The 23,852-nt window shown below is 41.4% G+C and overlaps 1 protein-coding gene across 2 annotated transcripts in view; it reads left to right on the forward strand.

The window, feature by feature from the left end:
• CBL (Cbl proto-oncogene) overlaps positions 1-23,538 on the forward strand; it is a 74,869-nt gene extending 51,331 nt beyond the window's left edge. For both annotated transcript variants that reach the window (XM_074357009.1, XM_074357010.1), the window contains 7 exons: positions 919-1,050; positions 1,138-1,518; positions 3,259-3,353; positions 12,884-13,024; positions 13,395-13,495; positions 14,188-14,370; positions 15,358-23,538. In XM_074357009.1, coding sequence (XP_074213110.1) covers positions 919-1,050; positions 1,138-1,518; positions 3,259-3,353; positions 12,884-13,024; positions 13,395-13,495; positions 14,188-14,370; positions 15,358-15,626 — 1,302 coding nt within the window. In that variant the 3' untranslated portion in view covers positions 15,627-23,538. The remainder of the gene's footprint in view (positions 1-918; positions 1,051-1,137; positions 1,519-3,258; positions 3,354-12,883; positions 13,025-13,394; positions 13,496-14,187; positions 14,371-15,357) is intronic.
• The last annotated feature ends 314 nt before the right edge of the window (positions 23,539-23,852 follow it).

The following is a 23,852-nucleotide window of genomic DNA, read 5'->3' on the forward strand; positions in this document are numbered from 1 at the left end:
TGGAACCCATTTTCTTGAGCACAGGTGAAAGCAAGTAGCTCAGGGTGCAGACTTTCTCTTTCCTCATTCATCGCCCAGCATTAATGACAGGACTGAGTATGGGGATGGTGGTTTTTTTCTGTCATCTTACGTAAGTGCTTGTAATACATTTGCCTATTTTCTCTCTGTTTTGCTTTGTTAGAGAATGCAGATGTGAAGTAGTATTTTGTATAAATTCTTGTATATCTCTTGACAGCTTACTTGGACAAGCTTATCAGCTACTCATCACCCTGCTGTAGGCAGGAAAATGAAAAAGGTTATACATGTATTTGTTTCTTTTGATTTGACACCTCAATTTTTAGAATACAAATTGACCAAAAAAAAATTAATTCCTTTTAATTATTGAATTGAAATAACTTACTTCTTTGGAAGAACTCAAGATGATTTTCATGACTGATCATTTCCTCTTATAAATCTCTTTTCTTTTAATCATAATAACCCATGGAGAATTTATCAACTTTGATCTCTTCATTCTGCCCCTTAAACATTATTTTCCTAAGTGATTTGTTGAGAGGTTAATGCCTGTCCCTTTCATATTATATGGTTTTTTATTTTTAATCTTGAAAGGCTTTTTTCTTTATCTGAAGATGAGAAGATGGGAAGTTGTTAAAAAATTTTTAAATTATAAGCTAAGAAGCACAGCCATTTCTAGATATTTGTCTATAGCGTGCATCTGCATGGTATTTCTGTGATTGAGAGCGCCCTCTGATGGTGACATAAAAATAATTCAGGAAGCACTGCCTCATGCCAAAGCCAAAGTCAGGCCCATTGGTATATTCAGTGTTTACATAGTACTTGCTGTTTACGACTTTAGGAGGAGTTGAGAGATGCCACTTCTGCAGACAAGAATAACCCATTAGGAAATTTTATTTGTGTTAGGTGGAACGGCCTCCTTCTCCATTCTCCATGGCCCCACAAGCTTCCCTTCCCCCAGTGCCACCCCGGCTTGACCTTCTACAACAGCGAGTATCTATTCCTTCGAGTGTTTCTGGTCTTGGAACTGCTTCTAAGGTAAAACATTATCCATTTCTACAGTTTTCTGATTCTTTGTTGTGGATTAGTGGGTTTTGATTGATTGCTTCCATCATGCTTCCATAGGCTCCTTCTGGCTCCCTGCATAAGGACAAACCATTACCAATACCTCCCACTCTTCGAGATCTTCCACCACCACCCCCTCCAGACCGGCCATATTCTGTTGGAGCAGAAACCCGGCCTCAGAGACGCCCCTTGCCTTGTACACCAGGCGACTGTCCTTCCAGAGACAAACTGCCCCCTGTCCCCTCTGGCCGCGTTGGAGAAATATCATGGCTACCTCGGCCAGTCCCCAAAGTACCAGTAGTTGCCCCAAACCCTAGTGACCCCTGGACAGGGAGAGAATTAACCAACCGGCACTCACTTCCATTTTCATTGCCCTCCCAAATGGAACCCAGAGCCGACGTGCCCAGGCTCGGAAGCACATTCAGTCTGGATACCTCCACGGTGAGTTTGATTTTGTAATTATCCCAGTAACAAATATTTGTGGATGGTATTGAATGGGTCAGTTTTGTGGTATGTTTTGTACATGATTCAGAGATAATATAACATAATCCCTACCCTCAAGGAGTGTATATGTTAGTATGTTTGTAAATACAATAAATGTGTGTGTGTGTGTGTGTGTGTGTGTGTGTGTGCGCCATGAGTAGCATAAATAGAAAACATTTTAGTTTTAGCAAAAGGAGAGATTATTTCCAGATAGAGCAATCGTGAGGGCTTTATGGAAGGAGTGGCACCAGTATCTGAAGTATTCTTTCCAAAGTGGATACAGTTTTAAGATAGAGCTACAATGACAGAAATGCTTAAGGTGTATTATGGATTAAGAAGAAGTTTAATTTGAGTGGAACAGAAGTTTTGTGTATCAGAGTAGGAAAAGGGGCTAGAAAGGAACATTGCTGCTAGATGAGAGGACTTTGAATACCCACTCCCCCCAAAATTGGAATTTATTTGGTATAAATGAAGAGCATTTGAAGATTTTAAATTAGTGGAGTGACATGACCAAAATGTTGATTTAAAGAGAGGAGTCTAGGAGTGGTATGCAGAATGGATTGGAAAGAGAATAGATTGAAAACAGTTAACGGTCTATTGGATAAGCATGAGAATAAGGGGACCAGAACTGGGGGTGGGAGAGGTATATTCTTTCCTTTGTTAGTTCATTTATACACTCAACAAAAAATCTTTCCCTCACAAAGTTTACATTCTACAGAAGGAAAGAAGGAAAATAAATAAGTTAATAAAACATATGAGATGTTGGACACTGATGAATGCTGTGGAGAAAAATAGGGCAAAAACAGGGTATAGGGAAAGCTCGAGTTGGGATGAGAGGTACGTGGAGGGATGGGATACAATTCTGAGCAAAGACCTGGAGCAATGGGAGAAGACTCCTCCAGGATGAAGGGGAAAGCAAGTGAGTTTGGGAGGGTCTATTTGAGGAGTAACAAAGGCATTTCGAATAGCCGGTACTAAGTAAACAAGAGGAAGAATCCTTGTCTAGGAGCAGAAGGAGGCAGCCAGATTAGATAGAGACCTTAGACAGCACGAAACAAAGAGCCAGTGAGGCTTGAAGGCTGTCAGGGGGTGGAAAAAATGGTGAGAAATCACACATACACACATGCATGCACCCCAGAGGTTTTGAACTTGGCTAACTAGGGACATGTTGAATTTGAGATGAGCCATTGAAGGAAGAATTGGCCAGTAGGTAGTTGGAAATCTAAGGAAAAGATGGAATTGGAGGATGAAGTTGGGAAATGCTGTGGCCCTTAAATGAACTGCATATTTCTTGATTGAAAGGGAAGGGGGAGCGTAACTTAGCATTTAAGTGGCATTTATGTCATAGGCAGTCTGATTAGTGAGAGTGGATTAGGTTTGACTTTTGGTGGCATCAATGTAGAAAAATGTATAGATTTTTAAAGATAGAATGGTATTTGTGCAGACAACCAATTTCCTCAAGTCTTTCTAGAATTAAAGCAAACAGCCCCATTTCCTTGGCTCTTTTTAGATCTGTCTCCCTAACTCTTACAGTTGAACTTTCAACTCTGCTTTTGTCACATACAGTAACCCCTAAGTATGGCATTGAGGGTGAGGTCTCTGTATGATTGTTCTTGTTATTTTGAATAGGTTAAATAGGTAAGAGGAGATACACTAAGCTATATGAAGAAGATTCTTTTTCAACACTTGTCTTTCCAGAATATGAATAGCAGCCCATTAGCAGGTCCAGAGAGTGAGCATCCGAAAATCAAACCTTCTGCTTCTGCCAATGCCATTTATTCTCTGGCTGCCAGGTAAGTTTACTAAAGCTGTATTTCATACAGTAGAGTTGATATTTTTAAACAGCTTACTTACAGAAAGTTTAGGAAACCCAGAGGAGTATAAAGAAGAAAATAAAAATTGACCTGTATTTCCATTATGTAAAAATCGTTATGTTTTAGACTGTTTGTTTCCATTATCTTCCCTGTGTACATGTACATGATCAGTCTTGCTGGAGCTCATCAATTTTATTATCTTTTCAAAGAAGCAATTTTAGTTGGTTTTTAAAAATTTCTTTTTAAAATTCTTATTTTAATTCTTAATTCTTAGGTAGCTGATTTTTTTTTATTGTGGTAAAATACACATAGTTTACCGTCTTACTCATTTATAGGTAAACAGTTCAATGGTGTTAAATATATATTCACATTGTGCAACCATCACCAACATCCATCCCCATGAGTTTTTTCATCTTAGAAAACGGAAACTCTGTACCCCTTAAACACTAACTCCCCATTCATTGTTCCCTCCTCCCAGCCCCAGACAACCACCATTATGCTTTCTGTCTTAATGATTTTGACTACTCTAAGTACCTTATATAAGTGGAATCATACAGTATTTGTCCTTTTGTGACTGGCTTATTTTGCTTAGCATAACGTCCTTTAAGTTCATCCATGTGGTAGCATGTTGCAGACTTTCTTCCTTTTTAAGGCTGAATAATATTCCATTATAGCTATGCACTGCATGTTGTTTATCCATTCATCGATAGATGGACGACGCTTGGGTTGCTTCCACATTTTAACTATTGTGAATAATGCTGCTGTGAATGTGGGTGAATATCTCTGAGATCCTACTTTAGTTCTTTTGGGTATGTACCCAGAATTAGAATTACTGAATCTTAATCATTTTGAGGCATCACCATACTATTCGCACAATAGCTAGTCTGTTTTATATCCTTACCAATAGTGGGCTCCAGCACAAGGGTCCTGAATTCTCCAAGTCCTCGCCAACACTCCTTATTTTCTGGGGTTTTTAGATAGTAGCCATACTAATGTTTATGAGGTGGTATCTCATTATAGTTTTGATTTCCATTTCCCTGACAATTAGTGACGTTGAATGTCTTTTCATACATCATATTCATACATCTTTTCTGGAGACATGTCTGTTTAAGGTATTTGCCCATTTTTAATCAGTGCTTTTTTGTTGTTGAGTTTAGAAATTTCCTATGTATTCTGTATATTAATCCCTTATCAGATATATGATTTACAAATATTTTCTCCCATTCTTTGGGTTGTCATTTTCCTCTGGTTAGTGTCTTTTTGATGCACAAAATTTTTAAATTTTCATGAACTTCAATTTGTTTATTTTTTCCTTTTGTTACCTATGCCTTTGGTGTCATATCCAAGAAATCATTGCTGAACCAAATGTTATGAAGCTTTTGTCTTATGTTTTCTTCTAAGAGGTTTTATTTTAGAGTTTAGTTTTAGGTCTTCCATCTAGGTCCCTGATCCAGTTGGAGTTAATTTTAACACATGGTATTAAATAAGAGTCCAGCTTCTCTCTTTTGCATGCGAATATCCAGTTTTTCTAGCACCATTTGTTGAAAAGACTGTTTTTTCCTCATTAAATGGTCCTGGCAACAATGATTTGACCATATATATGATGATTTACTTCGAAAGGCTTCCCACTCTATCCCATTGGTATGTGTGTCTGTCTTTATGCCAACACCACTTCCTTTTGATTACTGTAGTTTTGTAATAAGTTTTGAAATCAGAAAGTGTGAGTCTTTCAGTTCCCTCCCCTCCAACCCCAGATTGTTTTGGCTATTCAGGGTCCCTTGATATTCCCTATAAATTTTAGGATGAGTCTTTCTGTTTCTGCAAAAAACATCATTGGGATTTTGATAGGGATTGCATTTAATCTGTAGATCGCTTTGGATAGCACTAACATTTTAACAGTAGTAAGTCTTCCAATCTATGAACATGGGATTGTTTCTATTTATTTGTCTTATTTAATCTCTTTCAGAAATGTTTTGTAGTTTTCATTGTACAAGTCTTTCACCCTTTGATTAATTCCTAAGTATTTTATTCTTTTTGATGCTGTTGTAAATGGAATTGTTTTTGAAATTTCCTTTCCAAGCTGTTTATTGTTCATGTATAGAAATGCAAATGATTTTTGTGTTGACTTTATATCTTGCTACTTTGCTGAAATCATTTATTAGCTCTAACAGCTTTTCTGTGGAGACTTAAGGTGTTTTACATATAAGATCACATCATCTGCAAACAGGGAGATACTTTTACTTCTTCCTTTCCATTTGGATGCCTTTTACTTCTTTTTCTTGCCTAATTGATTTGACTAGAATTTCCAATACTATGTTGAATAGAAAAAGTGAAAGTGGACATCCATGCCTTGTTCCTAATCCTATAGGGAAAGCTTTCAATCTGTCACCATTGAGTATGATGCTGGCTGTGAGTTTTTCATATATGGCTTTTATCATGTTGAGGTTACTTCTACTTCTGTTTTGTTGGATGTTTTTATCATGAAAGGGTGTTGAATTTTTTCAGATTCTCTTTCTGCATCAATTGAAATGATCACATGGGATTTCTTCCTTCACTTTGTTGATGTGGGATATTATATTGATCAATTTTCATATGTTTAACCATCCTTTCCAGGTGTTCCAGGTGTAAATCCCACTTGGTCATTCATTATATGTAATCTTTTTAATATGCTGCTGAATTCTTTTTGCTAATATTTTGTTGAGAACTTTGCATCAATGTTCGTAAGGGATGCTGGTCTGTAGTTTTCTTTCCTTGTGTCTTTGTTTGGCTTTGTATCATGGTTATACTGGCCTCATGGAGTAGGTTAGGAAGCGTTCCCGCTTCAATTTTGAAGGAGTTTGAGAAGGAATGGTATTCGTTTGTCATTAATTGTTTGGTGGAATTCGCCAGTGAAGCCGTCAGGTATAGGGCTTTTCTCTTTGGGAGTCTTTTAAAATTAGTGATTCAGTCTCCTTACTAGTTACAGGTCTATTCGGATTGTCTACTTCTTCATGATGTAGCCTTGGTAATTCTAGTGTTTATAAGAATTTGTGTATTTCATCTAGGTGATCTAATTTTTTGGTGTCAGTTGTTCGTAGTGCTCTCTTATAATCCTTTTTACTTATGTATAATCAGTAGTCATGTCCCACTTTCATTTCTGATTTTAGTAATTTGAGTCTTCTCTCTTATTTTCCTATCCTCTGTTTTATTTATCTCTGCTCTAATCTGTATTATTTCCTTCCTTTTGCTAGCCTAGGGGTTAGTTGGTTTTTTTTCTAGTTTCTTAAGGTGTAAAGTTAGGTTACTGACTTGAGATCTTTCTTGTTTTTCAATGTAAGCATTGATCGCTATAAATTTCCCCCATTAGCACGACTTTTGCTGTGTCCCATGAGTTTTGGTATGTTTTTTGTTTTCATTCACCTTTAAGTATTTTTTAATTTCCATTGTAATTTCTTCCTTGATCTGTTGGTTATTGTTTGAAAGTGGGGATATTGAATAATATCCCCCAAAATGAGAAGGAACTTTGAGATCAAAAAAGCAAAGCAGGCAACTCCATAAAGTACAATCAAGAAGTTTACAATTTTCTTTAGGCAGTATCGGGTGGACGACCATCCAGAGGCATCCACGTCACTGGAAGGGGTACAGGGGAATTTGAAGGGGCCAAAGTTAGAATCTGACTGCTAAGGGAGAAACACATTCGTGGCAGCAGAAACTGGGGTGGGGGTGGGGTTTCCTTCCCCCTGGGGGTCTCATGACCATTATTTCCTCACAGACCATTAACCATCTGTGTCAGCAAAAGGCTCTCTTCCAGTTTTCGTATCAGATGAAGGCCAAGGTAAAAGATGATAGGCAACTTTTCTGGCGTGGGCATATTTCTTGTGAGTAGTTAAAGCTCAGTCTCACAGAAAGGGAGGGGATAGGACTGTGGGCCTAAGATGGAGCAGACAAAATGGAGTCAGTGTGGTTTAGCCACACAGTTACTTAAAAGTGTATCATTTTACAGGGTGATTCTGTAGTTCCTTCTCTGTGATAAATAGTTACCATAGAAAGCAAAATTGGGAGGATAAACAAAGCATTTTAAATTGATGTGATATTTGAGTTTTTGCTGTAATTTTGAAATGGCTACAAAGCCATATATATGTCTTGTGTTGCCTTTTTTTTTTTTTTTTAAGGAAAAGAAAGGTCAGTGGAGAGAACTTCAAAAAAAGTGTATCATTAATTTCCACAAATCCTTGAATTTTCAGTTTTATTTTTGTTACTGATTTCTGGCTTCATCTGTTGTAATCAGAGAAGATACTTTGTATGATATCTATCTTTTAAGTCCATTGAGACTTAATTTGTGGCCTTACATAATCTGTCTGGAAAGTGTCCTATGTGTATTTGAGAAGAATGTGTGTGTCGTTCCTATTCAGTAGAGTTTTTTGTATTTATCTGTTAACATCCACTTGGTTTTTTGTTTAAGTTTTCTGTTTCCTTACTTATCTTCTGCCTGGTTGTTCTATCCATGATTATGAGTGAGATATTAAAATCACCGACAGTTACTGTAGAGCTGTGTTTCTCCCTTCAGTTCTGCCAATTTTTGCTTCATATATTTTGTTGGTCTGTCACTAGGTGTATAAATGTTTATAATTGCTTTATCTTCTAGCTGTGTATAATGTTTTGTCTCTTGTAACCTCTTTTGATTTCAAGTCTCTTTTGTCTGATACAACTATAGCCATCCTGCTCTCTTTTGATTACTATTTGCATGGAATAACTTTTTCCATCCTTTTGCTTTCAGCCTATTTGTATCATTGAGTGTCAAGAGAGTCTCTTGTAGGCAGTATATGATTGGATCATGCATATTTTATCCAATCTGCCAGTCTCTGTCTTTTGATTGGAGAATTTAACCTATTTACATTTCATTTCAGTTATTGTACTTCTCAGATCCAGAATTTCTTTTGGGTTTCTTTTTAAGCTTTCTGTTTCTATTGATATTTCCATTTTATTCACAAATTGTTTTCTTGATTTTCTCCACATCTTCCTTTAGTTGAGTATCTTTAAGACAGTTATTTTGAAGTGTTTGTCTGGTATATTTGCCATCAAGTCTTTTTCAGGGAATCTTCTTCAGACTTACTGTTTTCCTTTGAATCGGCCATACTATCCTGTTTCTGTGTTAGCCTTGTAATTTTTTTTTGTTGCATACTGAACATTTGAATTTAATTATGTGTTAACTCTGGAAATCAGAGTCTCCTTTGCTAGGTTTTGCTGTTTTTGTTATTTTATTTTTATTTTTTTATTGTAGGCTGTCTGAGTGTGGAGGGTCAGTCTGAGTGTAAATCTAATGTCTTCTTAGGTGTTTTCCGAACCTTTTCTTGGGCATGTGTGGTCAGTTTTTAACTTTCCCCATATATGTGGTTATTTTTTAATGTCCTAGTCTTTAATACCTGGCTCCCAAAAGGGGAAGAGCGAAAAAAGAAGGGAAAGAAAAAGGCGGACCAGCCCTTTAAATCTCATGAAAGTCACTTAGTCAGAGAGGAGCTTGCAACAGTGGGTGGCGGTACAACAACAGTGGCTGCCACCCCTTTGTCAGCACTTCTGTAAACAAGAGCAGCAGTCAGCCATCAGAGCACAGATCCCCAGTATTTGGAGGGCTAAGTCCTTTTTGCCCACCCTGATAACTCCTGCAGCTGTGTGGTAGCTGCTTCAGGAACTTACGCACAGCTGCCTGCCATGTGGCCAGGGTTAGGAATGGGTAGCTGCTACTATGCTAAGAGCTGAAATTGACAGCAGTTTAGTATCCGAGTCTTCACCTACAAGTTGCAAGCCTTCAACAGACTCTAGAGTCCAGAATAGTTGAATCAGGCCACTTCTGCCAGTGCCATTGTCCAGGTGGCTTCCTACTCTGCCATCTTCCCAGTATCCTTGTGTATCTGCTTGTTGTTTCTTTACTTTCTCCCCTTTATTTTATTCTTCCAGTTTTCTGTAGGTTTTGTTATTTTTCTAGCTTCATGAGATGGACGCTGTATTAATCTGCTCAGGCTGCCATAACGAAATACTACAGACGGGGTGGTTTGAGCAGCAGAATTTAATTTTCTTACGGTTTTGGAGACTGGAAGTCCAAGATCAGGATGTCAGCATATTCAGTTTCTGGTGAAGACTCTTTTACTGGCTGGCATGCTTGCATAGCCTTCTCACTGCGTCCTCGCGTGGCCTTTCCTTGATAGGTGCAGGCAGGGAGAGGTGTCGAGGGCAACAGCAAGCTCTCTGGTGTCTCTTAGAAGGACACCAGTCCTGTTGAATCAGAGACCCTTCCTCATGACCTCATCCAACCTTAATTACTTCCTCAGATGCCCCATCTCCAGGTACAGCCACACTGGGGATTAGGGCCTCAACGTGTTACTTTTGGGGAGGACACAAACATTCTGTCTGTAATGGATGCTTTAGCTGCATTCTATAGATTTTGGTATGTGTTCCTTGACATTCACTTCAAAATATATGGTTTTTCCTTAGTGGTTTCTTTTTGGTTCATCAGTTATTTATGTGTTGCCTGATCTTCAAATATTAGAAGATTTTCTAGTTACTCTTCTGTTACTGCTTTCTAGCTTCATTCCAGTGTAGTCAGAAACCATAATCTGAGATCTTCTTTATCGACTAGTTTATGGTAAATTCCACTCACATTACCACCTTCATTTTATGAGTGTGTATCCTGCAGTTGTTGGGCACAGCAGTTTTTATGTGTCAGTTTTGTTAATTGTATTCAAATATGCCATCTCCCTGTTGATTTGTTTCATTTTCTTTCAGTTCTGTCCATTTGTGTTGTATATGTAACCTATGTAATATGGGTACATAGAAATTGAGAATTATTGACTAAATAATAATTGTTTTTATTATTCCATTTACTGTCTGGTTCTACTTACAACCAGTCTTAGTCTGCTTTGACTCAGACTACATCAGCTAGTCTGTAAAATGGCTACATCAGCTCTCTTTTAGTGTTTTCGTGATCTTTTTCCATCCTTTTACTTCCAACTTCTCTGTGTCCTTATGTTGAAGTTATGCTTCTCATAAGCAGAATATAGTTGTTGGCTTTTTTTCCCCTTAAATCCAGTCTAGCATTCTTTGTTTTAAAATAATTAGAATTTTTGTTCCTACTCTTTCCTCCATTTCCCCCATCTTTTCTTTGTTCATTTCTTTTCTACTTTCTTTCTTAGGGATTAAAATATTTTTTATTATACCATTTCACTCCTGATACTCTTTTAATAGTTATCCCAGGGGTTCCAGCATGCATCTTTGACTCATTAGAGTCTGCTTTGAATCAGCACCTCTTAACACTATTGGACATTCAAGTTTCCCACAGATTTATCCTCTAGTACTCCTCATTTCTTCTTGCTTTGCCACACTTTCATCTGGATTCTTTTTCCTTCTGCGCAGATAACTTTCTTTAGAGAGAGAGAGGGAGGGAGAGGGAGAGAAAGATGAGAGTGTGTTATGTATCTTCTGTCAGTGGATTCTCCTCAATTTTGTTTGACTTAAAATATCTTTTATTTCACTTTCATTTTATTTAAAAGATACTTTCACTGAGTATATAGTACAGCTTACCCTTGAACAACTCAGGGGTTAGAAGGAGTGACCCTTCGTGCAGTTGAAAATCCACATATAACTTCAGGTGGGCCCCTCCATATCCACGGTTTCCCATCTGCAGGTTCAGCCAACTGCGAGTTATATTGTACTGCAGTGTGTATTTATGGGGAAAATTCTGCATAAAAGAGGATTCGTGCAGTTTAAACCCATGTTGTTCAGAAGTCGACTATGTTCTGAACTGGAGTTATTTCCTTTAGCACTTTAAAAATATCATCCCACTGCCTGACTTCCATTGTTTCTATTGGAAAATTAGCTTAATGTTGCTGCTTTAATGGTAATGTTTCTTGTCCTGACTACTTATAAGACCGCTTTGTCTTTGGATCCCAACAGTCTTACTATAATGCACCTTTATAGTTTTCTTTATATTTATCTTTCTTAATTTATCATTTGATTTTTTTTAATCAATTTTAGGAAATCTCAACCACTATTTCTTAAAATAGACTGGATAGTGCATCTCTGTCTCCTCCCTGCAACTCCAGTCACCTCATGTTGGACCTTTTCAGCATGCTTCATTTAGCTCTTTTGCTCATTTCTGTGTTTTCCGTTCTTTTTTTTTACTCTCTATTCTTGATTCTGAATAGTTTCTACTCTGTTCCAGTTCCCTAATCTTCTGTTTTGCAGTTTCTAATCTGCCCCAAATCCATCTATTCTATTTTCCAGATACTGTTTTTAGGTTCTGGAATTTCCATGTGATTTAAAAAAAAAAAATCCTAGTTTTCTAGTAAAATTCCCCGTCCTCTTTTTTTATTGGATGTATAAATTGTAATTATTTTGAAGGCCATGTCTGTTAACTCCAACTTGATCTAATTTGACAAGACAACCAAAGTCTCTGTTCAGCAGCTCAGTTGCTACTTTCTGCTCGGTGTCTCAAATCTAGTCCCGGGCCTGCGTAGGTCAAGGATGAGCAGTAGCTCTAGGGAACACTGTAGGCAGGGTTTTAGGCCCACTTCTCTGCTGTTCCCCTCCCTAGAAGTTTTGGCGTCTTGTGGCCACTGTGGTACACCCAAATTCCAGTCCCTCTCTCAGCCTATTGAAACTACTTTGGAACCCCAAGTTCAGAACCCCTAATATGGGGCTTACTGCAGTGTATTCTCCCTCCCTGTGGAATCTTGGCCTCTTAAATCTTGGCTACCTGGTTGCTCTCCAGTGCCTTCTTTCCTTTATATTTTTTCCTGCTTTTATAGCTAGCTGTTCTAGGCAGACAGACAATGCTTGTTATGTGGCCATGGCAATAGGCATGTAAAATGTATGTGTATTTTAGATCAAGATATAATTATATGTTTTCCCTTTTTTAAAACTTAGTATTACATCTTCTTCCTATCAGTTCAAGTTTTTCAAAATTCTCACTTTTAATTACATATTTTATATAATGTGGCTATAACATCACATATTTAACCATTCCCCTATTGTTGGATATTTAGTTTAAAAGCTTTAACTGTAATAAATTTGCTTCACTGAACATCTTTGTACATAGCCAGAGATGCATCCAAAGTAGAATTACTGTGACAAAAGAATTTGAATGTTTTAAAGTATGTATTGCCAAAATGCTTAATGAGTAAGAGGTGCAGTTTTATATTTTTATTAACATCATCAATGAAAAGAATTATAATGAAAATTTTTGGATTGTCCTCTTAATGACCTTTTTCTCTTAATGAAAGTAATATGTGTTAATTAAAGAACATTTAGAAAATACAGATAATCAATGCTGAAGAAATAAAAGTGTCTGTAGTCTCACCACCTAGAGTCAGACAGTAATTGGCAACTTGTTATATGTTTATTACCATTCTTGTGTGTATGGAATCATACTATTGTATATTTCTTCTACTACAGTGATTTTCATATTATCTCAAATGATCACAAAGCAGTTTATTCTTGTTGTTTTCTTTTGCTGTCTTTCATTCTTCATCTTCCAGACCTCTTCCTGTGCCAAAGCTGCCACCTGGGGAGCAGTGTGAAAATGAGGAAGACACAGAGTATATGACTCCCTCCTCTAGGCCTGTGGGACTTCAAAAGCCAGAGGTGAAATGGCCTTTGGAGACAACCCAGAGTGCATGGTAGGTTCACAACCATCCTGTTTGGGAATTCATTTGATACCCCCTCACCTGGTTGGTTTGCTGCCTGCACATAGCATTATCCAGCCAGAAAGAAAGCAGAATGATGTATCTAGCCCCTAATGTTGTAAGCCTTTTACAGCTGTCAGAAATTCAACTTCATGTTTCTTCTACACCACAGTAATTTCAAAAACACACATCTATTACTTGTCACGAGAGTCGATCTTATGATACTTACTAGTGATACTGGCAGAAGGAGAGTGTCATGATAGAATCAGGTCTGGAGTAGTTGTAAATAGATGAATCTTAGTAAGTTTGCAGATAACCGAATTCTGTTTCTGAAGATTGTTGTGCCACTTTCCTTCCGGTTCAGGGCATGTGATTGTGACCAGCAGGTTGATAGCTGTACATACGAAGCGATGTATAATATCCAGTCCCAGGCGGTGCCATCTACCACAGAGAGCGGCACCTTTGGTGAGTAGTCATTCTGCTACTTTAACAGTCATTATTGTGCTGGAAGAATGAGCCTGTAATGTTTGGCCAATGAGAGCTTGGTCTGAGGGGAATATTCTTTTAAATAATTTTCTTTGCAAAATATCTTTGATCCATAGCAGCAAAAGCCCCTCATCTCTTTTATTTCCCATTCACGTAGCTAGTTCCTTTTGTGTTTTCTATTCTTCCTGGCCTGGACTTGCAGTGCTGGTAGCTAGCTCCCTCTTATTCCCATTGCTTTTCAACAGTGATGAAATTCTTGTGTGTGTGGGTGGTGAATACTCAATTCCCATATTAACTAGCTCACCAAGTTGAAAGTTCAAGAAGACAGCACACACAGCAGGGCCCTTTGGCTGATCTTCCAAGGTGAAATGCAGATGGAAATGTTGAGTGAATGCTGTGAAGTGGCGCTTGAGTCTTGGGCATCAGTGGCTGTTAACCTTGGCAAGGGTAGCTTTGACATGTTCAGAAAAGTAGAGCTGCAGGATTGGTGCAGATTTTATTTTCCCTGTTTTATCTCTGCCTGCAGGGCGGCGTGGTGTTTGGTTCATCGTGGATGTTCAGTAACTGTGTGATTCTGTACATGCTTGGATGAACGGATGCCCCTATACTGAAGTGTGTTAGAAGGTGAAGTTCATTAGGAATGGAAGATAACTGTGCAAACTCTTCTCTAGGTGAAGGGAATTTGGCTGCAGCCCATGCCAACACTGGCCCTGAGGAATCAGAAAACGAAGACGATGGATATGACGTCCCCAGGCCACCCTTGCCCGCGGTGCTGGCCCGCCGCACACTCTCAGACATCTCCAACGCCAGCTCCTCCTTCGGCTGGCTGTCTCTGGAAGGTGATCCCACAACAAGTGAGTCTCCAGGCTACCTTGGGTTTATACGAAAATGCTGTGTGGCTCCTTATTTATACTGAAAAATAGATGACTGCCTGGTGACAGTGAGTCAGTAGCTGGATGTAGTAAAAATTACGTCTAAGTGGGAGGAAAGTGGTCCTGGGTCCCAAATTGGGAAGTTAAACTGTAGTCAGACTCTTGAGGATTTTGCCAGACTTAGAAATGAGGTTGTTCCTTAAATCTTGGCCCTTCCTGTGGTGGGGGTAAATAAGATTTCTGCCTCTTCTGAGTGTGCATCATGATGGTGGTAACTAAGCTTGATGGTTCAGACCACAGATTACTGACTGCTGGGCCCTATCCCATGGGAAGGAGGCGTGCTGGCTCTGGAAAGCACACTGAATGGGCCTGGAGCCAGCCTGCATTTGGGCCTTGTCTGTTATAGCTGTTCTTCTTGCACCTGTGGCCGCCTGGGAGGGCAGCAGCCACAGTGGCTGTCACTTTGGAAATGGAAGCCAGCCTTCAGGACAGCTGGTGAAAAAGACGCATGGCATCCAGTTGCCCAAACAGGCAGCGTACCCCACCCCCCGACCTTGTTTAATGCCTCTTCACTGCAACCCCGGCTCATTTCTCTTTCCTTATTTGTGAAAGAAGAAGTTGACTGTCTTCTCTGGCCCTTCAGAAGTGTTTTTTAACTAACGCAGGCAGTAATGTATGTAAAAACTTGTTGCTCAGTGTGAAGCGTGGTGCGGGTGCAGACGTTCCGTGTGGGGGGCAGCATGGTCACTGTCGGTGGGACAGGTGCCTGGTGTATTTAGAAGATTGTCCTGCTGAGAGGGAGGAGGCTGTAGACTAAAACCGTTGAACCTATAAAACCCAGCCTTGGAGCTGAAGAGCACATGTATCGATTGACAGCAGGTCAATAATATGTTGGTATTAGCCTGTCGTTACTAGACGAGGATTTCCTCTTGCCGGATTTGCAAGCATTTTCTTTCCTATTTCTTCTAGACTTCACTGAGGGTTCCCAAGTTCCTGAGAGGCCTCCCAAACCGTTCCCTCGGAGAATCAACTCTGAACGAAAAGCAAGTAGCTGTCAGCAGAGCAGCGCCGCCGCCTCCCCGCAGCTCTCCAGTGAGATCGAGAGCCTTCTGAGTCAGGGATACTCCTACCAGGACATTCAGAAAGCCCTGGTCATTGCCCACAACAACATCGAAATGGCCAAAAATATCCTCCGGGAATTTGTTTCCATTTCTTCTCCTGCCCACGTAGCCACCTAGCACACCCTTCCCTGCCGCAGCTTAGAGGACCGAGGAGCCCTGAGCTCCTAAAAGGGCAGAGAGGTTCCTTTGGAGACTTCACAGTGCAGTCTTGCCCGGTCTGTGGGATATCACATCTGTGGTTCCAAAATTTCAAAGCAGTGGAATGAGAACAGAACAGCTAGGATGTTCCATTATTTTATTTGTTTTGAGAGTGCATTTGACGGTGTCCTTCAGTCCCCACTTAGAGAGAGTGTGGATTTTTATTAAATGGTAGCCTCCCTGGGGGAACAGTCCAGAAAGCAGTAGAGAAGTACTGTGCTGTAAATCCTAACTGAGGACTTACGACTTTCCTGGGTTAAGGATGTGGTTGTGTGTGTCTTGTCTGTCTGTCTTTCTGTCGTTGTGTGTGTCCTGTGATCATAAGATGAACCTGCTGTGTGTGTTAATCCCAGGGAGGGAATTAGCACAAGAGGTTTAGGAAGGAATCTTACGGACTTGGTTTTATATCCAACCCCAGTGTGTACTACAACTCCAACACTCCCTTTGGCTTGGATTATCATGCGCATAGCTTAAGTCTTGTATTTTTAGAACACCTTCCCTCTGTCCCTTCCCCCATCTCCTCCTCCCTCCTCCTCCTTGGTGTCTGTCGTTGGCAGTGGGCTTGCTCTGACCAGCCTTACTGAAGCCAGGCAGCTTATAGGATGTTCTTTACTGAGTGTGGTGGGGTCTGTCTGTCTGGTAGATGGGTGGGGGAAAGCACTGTTGCTCTGTCATCATGGTCGTGTGTGATACTAGCAGCTAACACTGGTCACTCCAAAGCACTGTTTCTATAGGAAGATTGAATCTGTTTTTAAAAAGATGTTTTAATTATCCTAATTACATTATGACTGATTTGAGATCGAGGCCTTCAGTTACATTCCGTGCCCTCCCCAGGATATAGTCTGTGGGAGTCAGTTGCCTTGTTGCAGGTATGTGTTCTAACGTAGGTCAGGAGTTTTTCTACTTAACAGGAAGGGAGGAACATTTGTTTCCAGCATGACTTTGTGGCCCAAATACCATGAAGCTTTTACGAAGCTCCATTCACACGCCGTTTACCTTGTTATACATAAAATGCACAAAACAGACAATAAGGATTTATCTGTTCAGTTTTTCTTTCCAGTGAATTAATTTCAGCTTATAAGGGTGTCTCCCTTTGAACATGAACCAGGTTGTATTTTCAGAAATGATTTTTTTCTTTGCCCTTTAAGGAATGGGGATGCCACCCGTGGTAGCACAGCATTCTGCTGATAATTAGCACCAACCCTGCATTGGTGCTGCCCGGCGACTTGCTTTTCTCTTGTGCCTGTGGCTTTGGGAATGTAGCATTTTCTTCTCCCCTTTAGGTCCTATATGCTCTTTAATGACTGCACTCCCCACGGTAATTAGACATCACTGGGTGTAATGAATGACTTTATGTGTCAGACAGCATGTGAAAAGCCCTGCAGCTTGTGCCATTGCAGGTTTGCAAAGAAGACTCAGAGTCCAGTGTGGGGCACCGCCAGTCAGTTCCTGCAGATGCTGCCCAGGGACCACTTGAGTTCAGTTAGTTCTCTGGCCAGAGCCTCTTACTGACTTCCCTAGCAGGGTGTAGCCTTCCTCTTTGTCAGAAGCAAGCCTGCTCTTTGATAAATCTACCGTCCTCACAGTCTAAATCATGCTTTTGTCTTGAGATGCAAACAGAAACGACTCCCTTACATCTGTTTTCTTTCCCATCTTGTCATCTCTGGATCTAGAACTTTTTGTAACTCTTCTCTTGGCTTTCAGCTACTCCTGGGTCTTTGGTTTTATCCTCTTGACTCAGAGCCATTTATGTTCCCAGAGAAGACAGTACAGGACTTCTTGCTGACTCGCCATGGTTACCATGTCTCCTCTGTATGGCAGAAAACGACCCAGCCCCCACCAGGTGCAGGGGGCCTGAATCGGGGATGAGGGGACAGGGAAAGTGGCAGTGAATAGAAAACAGTAACCTAGCATCTCCTTCACAAAGCCAGCACAGTGTTTCATTTATGTTGACACTCAGTTTTGCACTTTGTTTAGCTGTTGAAGGCCTTAGACAAAGAACTGGAAACAGTAGCAGCAGCTTAATGACGTCTCCACACTGGGATTTTTCCTTGTCTGTAGACATTGGCCGTAGAATTATCATGAGAACAAAGCACTGGTTCTGCATACCTTTTGCCTTTTCAAAGTGCATCCAAAATCATCTTTGGAGCTTATGTCTTTAACTCACACGGGCTAAGAGCAAGTTCACCCTTTCTTTTCCTGAGTATCTGTAAGGCTCTTTGAGTCAGCCCCAAAACTAGGGCCAGATCCCTGTTTTGAACATGCTTACCATTGCTTGGCTTGGTAGTTAGCTTGTCGGCCATGTATCAGGGTCTTAGACCATTCTGTGAGGGGTCTTCCCTTTGGGTGCCCTGAGGTTATGCCTGGATCCATGCCTGAAATTGCCAGGTGAGCCTCTAGAAAGTTTCTACATGGCTCTGGTGTTGAGGATATTTCCAAAACTTTTAATTTCTTAAATTTTCCTTTAACTCAGGCACCAATAATTCATTCTTCATCCTCCATTTGTATGGCAGTTTTTAATTCTTTGCTCTGAATTTAAAATTGCCCTTTCACAAGTGAGCTTTATCTTGAGTTTCGCCATTTGGCAAACCGATCCCCTTCCCCCTCTTGATTACAAACAGTTCCTTCTCTGTTAATGACTATCAGGTGGGTAGGGTAAAAACCACTTTGATGTTTTCCTTTTTCTCAGATGCACTAGGCTGTTCTGCTCAGCCCGGTCACCTGCTTCCCCACGGCTTCCCGGGGTGCTTCACGTGTAGTCTGCCTCGTTGCCATCATGCATCAGCCGCCCCGCTGTACTCCTTCCTTTAAAGTCAAGGGTGCTCAAGGTGGAGAAAACCTGTGGGCTCAATGATATACCTCCCTTTAGGTAAATAATAGATCAGGCAGTTGATTGCCTCAGCATTTATCTGTTAGTATGTATATAAATAGTGACATACACCTGTGGATGGTCACTCCTTCCACTGGCTCTGTCTCCCCAGCCCCACTCCACACATTCTGCTGTTCTTCTGTTCTCTCTCTTCTGATACAGACTCTCAGCACCAGGACCAGGATGTGGGATGGTACTTGTAGTATCATTTAGCTCTTTTGTGGATTTTTAAAAAGTTGGGGGATGCTATTGTTCATACTTAAAATATTTATTTTCTCCATAGAAAAGTAAAATAAATGTTATGGTCTAATCAGCAGCGTTACACGTGAATTTTTGAATATTTGCTTGCAAAGTAGGGACCAGCTATATGTTTCCTTTAATAAGATCTAGACCTTTCTGTGTGTGATCACCAATTGCATTCATGCAGAATATTCTCCTACCTCATGTCATGAAAGGCAGAGGGTTGTAGGCCCTCTTCCCAAACTGTAAGTCCCCCTTCTTGCCATTGGCCTTTCTGACTCTGCAGTGCCCACTGCCCGTGGAGTAACTAATGGTGGTTCTGACCATTGGCCTGGCTCTGACAGTTCGTGTGGTCATTCAGCATGTTCAGGAGTGATTTCCAGGAGCCGGAAGTGTCTGCTCTGTGTTCTCCCCTGCCCCCACGTGGTGGCTTCCTGACGTTGAGGGGTTGTACTTGGGCTGTCTAGTGCATGCATTTGGCCCTAAAATAGCCATTCCCAATATGATTGTGCAGTTTATATACACAGCCCTTTTATGTGGACATACATTTCCTTATAGAGCTATCCTGGTTAAATACCAGTTCAAGATGCTCCCTTTAACCCCTGTTGTCTTCCCATAGCGTTGACAATGTCTGAGAGATTCCGCCATGTCAGTCTCATGGATACCCACCATTTTTATGTTTCCATAGAATCTGTTTGGTGGGTTGGTATGTTGGCTCAGAGTCATACAGTAGGACAGTTAAATGTTTCAGTAAAGCATCAGCCTCCAGTCCCCTTTCCACTCTAGTGCCTTCCTTGATATTTTTACTGAGCTGCTTGTATCCCTAATCCCGTTTCCTCGAAAGTTTTCTTATCACCTTTTTGGGACCTTTTACCATCTCGCATTCTGTTTGGAACTTGTTTTCCAATCCTTCAGCAACCTTTGCAACTAATCCTATGTCTTAGAAAGGCTGAAGGTGTGGGAGAGGGATGGGCTCCTGTCTCTGGGTCCTGACCTTCAACCAGCTGTTTGGTCTCCCAGGAGCCAGGCAGTAAAATAGATGAACTCAGTCAGTTCTTTAAAGTGTCAGCCTGTATCTCTAGGGGTACTGAACTTAGAGAGCTTAGAGACCCTAGAACTTAGGATCAAAGTCAACACATTGTTATCTTCCTAGACTTTCAGGCTTTAGAAATTCAATCTCAAGTATTCTCAGTTGGCGTAAAGCATTACTCCTACTACTCTGATCTTACTTAGCAGTCTCTCTTTAGAAATGCATGTAGCCACTTAGTGCGTGGAGGAGGGTGCATAGTGGAAGAAGGTCAAGATTGTATCTTTGACCATCCTGTTGAAGAATCCTTTGGATGCCAGAGACAGAAGCATTCAAACAAAGAAAGGAGGGAGTCATAAGAATTCAGGGTGTTTCCTAGAAGCTAGGATAAGTGCAGTTGATTCTTGCGTGGAGCTTAGAAACTTTGCACCTTGTCCTTTCTCCTGCTTGTTGGTTTGTTTATCAGTGTGCATGGCCCCCAAATATGCACCCCAGTCCTCAGGTCCTCAGGGCCTCTCAGCTGTAGGGATCACCATCTTAACAGATTCCCAGTGCCTCCTGGTCTGTATTCTCAAGAAAGAATACGATCAGCCTAGCACGCTAACCAGGTGTTTGCTCCTGACCCGTCAGCCTCGCCACTCAGGAGCACGCTCCTCCAGGTGGGACGCGGGGGCGGGGGTTCTCAGAGAGGAGGGGACACACACCCTCTAGGAGTTAAACTCTAGTAGTAAAACTTACCATACTGCTATTTTGAGAGTAGAAAGGCAATCTGGGACATAAGGAGATGCTTAGGTTTAAGTTATTTTGGGTTGCCATCTTTGTTTCTTTATTTCCCATTTTTCTTCCCTTTATGAGTCTTGGCATCCAAGATTTCTTACCTCCCTCTCCTGTTCTGGACCTAGTCTCTTCTTGGGTGATACTTCTTAGCCTTCATTCAATCTCAGGTTTTTAGCCTTCTTTCATTCTGTTTAGAGAGCAGATCACAAATCCCACTGTAGCACCTGGCCATGGACTGCTGGGCCCTCTTCAGGTTTTAGTGCGAAAATAGATTCATTTTATGGGCCTGTGGCCAGTGTTCCTCCACTTCCTCCTCCTCACCCTTTCATTTGCTCTTTCCCATGTGACGGGGGGCTTTGCGGTAAGAGTCTTAGGCAGGCCTTCCGGGTACCTCAAAGACAACTTTGCCAGAACATATAAAGTTGGGACAGCTGTCAGGATGTGAATTAGGTATAGATTCCAGGTTAGAATAGTTTTTACTGAGCTCTTTAGACAGGATGCCCTGTCCAGTTGCTTCCTTTCTAGTCCTATAGTCACGCCTTTATTTTTGGGTGTTGTAAAACTGTGCTCCTGCTTGCCTGAATCTTTTAGTCTTATTTATCTCATCCTGGAGCCTGTCCTGTGTTGTTAAGGCATTTCATAATTCCTTATAACTTTTTTAAACTACTGAAGTCATTTGATAGACACAGAAGTCACCTAACAATCCAAAGATAGACACGGAGGCCCGTGAAGAAGGGTGGAGAATCAGTCTTTCTGTTTGGTATTCTCTTCAAGGCTCCAGAATGAAGGAGCAGAGAGACAGCGGTGCCATGCACTCTTACAGGGTCCTAGGAGATCTGGGTTGGTTTCAAAGGGGACACCAGTGTTTCTCAGTTCCAGAAAGTAGCACAGGAGTAAATGGGGAGATCGGGGAGCAAGGCGTGCCTGGAGGCTCACTGGCAGTTGGCTGGAAAGCACGGTGCCAAGGGGCCAGCTGTTGACTAACAGACTAACAACTGTTTGGAGATCTTGCTGCCTCTTCTCTTGTTCGGTGCTTGAGAGAAATGTGGCTGGCCACTCCCTGTGCTTTGTAGAGAGCAAAGACTGAAAGCTGGTCTCAGAGCTCCTACTGAATTGGCAGCCAAACAAATCAGCAGAGTTCTGATTGCCTGGTCCCATGCTCTTGCTTCAGCCCCAGAAATGAATGTGAGAGGAACCTTCCACGTTGCCCGTCACAGGTTCTCCTGCTACCCCTGAACCAGACTGGGAGGCCAGAGGAGTGCCGCTTGGTACAGGCTCTCTGCGCCTCCTAGGCCGGCCCGGTCCTGCGTGCCCAGCCCAGTGCGCCTCCATGCGTGCTGATGTACCCTTTGTGTCAGTCCCCTCCCTGCTGGCCTGTGACCCTGTCATGGGAGAGGGTAGCCAGGCTGTGGCTGTCCAGAGACTGAAGAGGCAGAGAACTGCTTATGAATCTGCAGACCACATGTTTTCCCTTCCTTGGCTTCTTCCTTCTGCCATCTGGGTGAGTAAGCCTGCAGGCGCAATGCCCATGAGAGTGGATGCCTCCTGACCTACCCTTCTCAGCGTTGTTTTAGTGTCTTGGCCTTGGCCTCTTGCTGAAACGTGGCAGGGGCATGGCAGCTATGAGGTACCTCCTCCATCTGCTTTCTTGCTGTGGTGACTTGGGATTTTTAACCTTATATATCTTTTTCCTTTATTCAAAACAAAACAATTTTTAGCACACTGAAAAAAAAAAGAGCCAAACATTTTGTGCCTTTCTAAGGCAGCACTGTATCCCAGGCTGCATTTTAGGACTTAATATGGAAATACCAGAGTCTTAGCTCCTCTACCTTGAGTGTCACTAGTCCCTACAGTCTAGGGGAAAGGAAGTGCTCTGTGTGGCTGGGGAGGTGGCACCCAGGTGCAGCCTGTCAGTGGGCCCTTCTCCCTGCTGTGACGCTTAGTTGGAAGAAATCAGTATTGTACCCTGGGGTCATTTGGTTGGTTCCAGTCAGGATCTTAGGTTGGATGTTCTGTGTTCAGCAAGAAGAGACAGAATGTTCCCTGGTTTCCAAGTATACTCTGGACCATGTCAGGTGTCCCAGCCTCCTCCTGATCCTATTAATGACCCAGCCGCATGGAACAGTGTTGTGTGGACTCTCCTGAGAAGGGGAGGGTGTTTGTGTATTTGTTTGTCTTGTCTTTTTGCTGGATCCTGAACTGGCCTAGACCTCCTGCCTCTCCCTTAGACTTGACTTTCCTTTCATTGGAAAACTTCAGACGTAGAGCATTAAGCAGCTAGAGCCCTCTGCAGGGGCCAGTTTCCCCTGGGAAAGGCAGCAAGGACCACGTACCAGAACAGAAGCCTGTCCTCAGTATTGTGGCCACTGTAGAAAAAAAAAGTTTTCTATATAATGACATTTTACTTAATCCTTTTCCTTTTCTCAGTTCCCTGCCATTAACCAATAAAGAATTGGGAGATAGAAACAATTCTTTTCAAAGCCCTTCTTATTCAGGATTTTGACATTCTTGGCCTGGGTGGGGCTGGAGAGAACATCTTGATGCTTTCTCCAGAATGAAGAGTCCCAATTTGTATATCAGTGTTAAAAATAAACAGAATGAAAACTTAGATTTTTGTGGACTATTTTAAAAATGTCATTAATATAAAAAAATTATATTAGCAGTATTTAATCATTCTCACCTGTAAAGAATAAGAAAAACAGAAGGTAAATATTCTTACAGAGAATAGCAGAGCTTTAAGATTCATTTTCATTTAAAGTCCATTTTGTTTTGCAATGTATTAATGTTTAGAGGTTCTGTTATACTAATGTTATTTATTAATTTTTTTCATTTCCATACACAGTTAACTAAAGAGCTTTTTCAGGCACCCATGTCTGTAAAAAAATATTTTTAAATAAAGTTTCTTTTGTTGTAGCAGACTTGCCTGAGTTCTTGAGCTCATTCGTGGGTTGGAGAGTGATCCACTGGGGAGCTGTAGGGCCAGATGCCTAGGCCTACTCGGTCAGCCCGAGAAGTCTGTTCTGCTACCTTGAGGGCCTTGTAAGTGACAGGAAAGGGGCAGCAGCTCCTTGCCAACAGCCCACCAGGCCCTGCAAGCTGCCTAGAGCAGGGCAGCTTTGCTGCAGGGAAGTAGAGTGATTTATCCCCTGTGGTAGAGCTTGAGCCATCTGCTCAGAAGCAGAGGTAACCCCTGATCCCTGCTCCCAACTGCAAAGGGTTTTGTGTTCCTTTT

This window comes from Camelus bactrianus, chromosome 33 (assembly GCF_048773025.1).
Source record: "Camelus bactrianus isolate YW-2024 breed Bactrian camel chromosome 33, ASM4877302v1, whole genome shotgun sequence".
NCBI lineage: Eukaryota > Metazoa > Chordata > Mammalia > Artiodactyla > Camelidae > Camelus > Camelus bactrianus.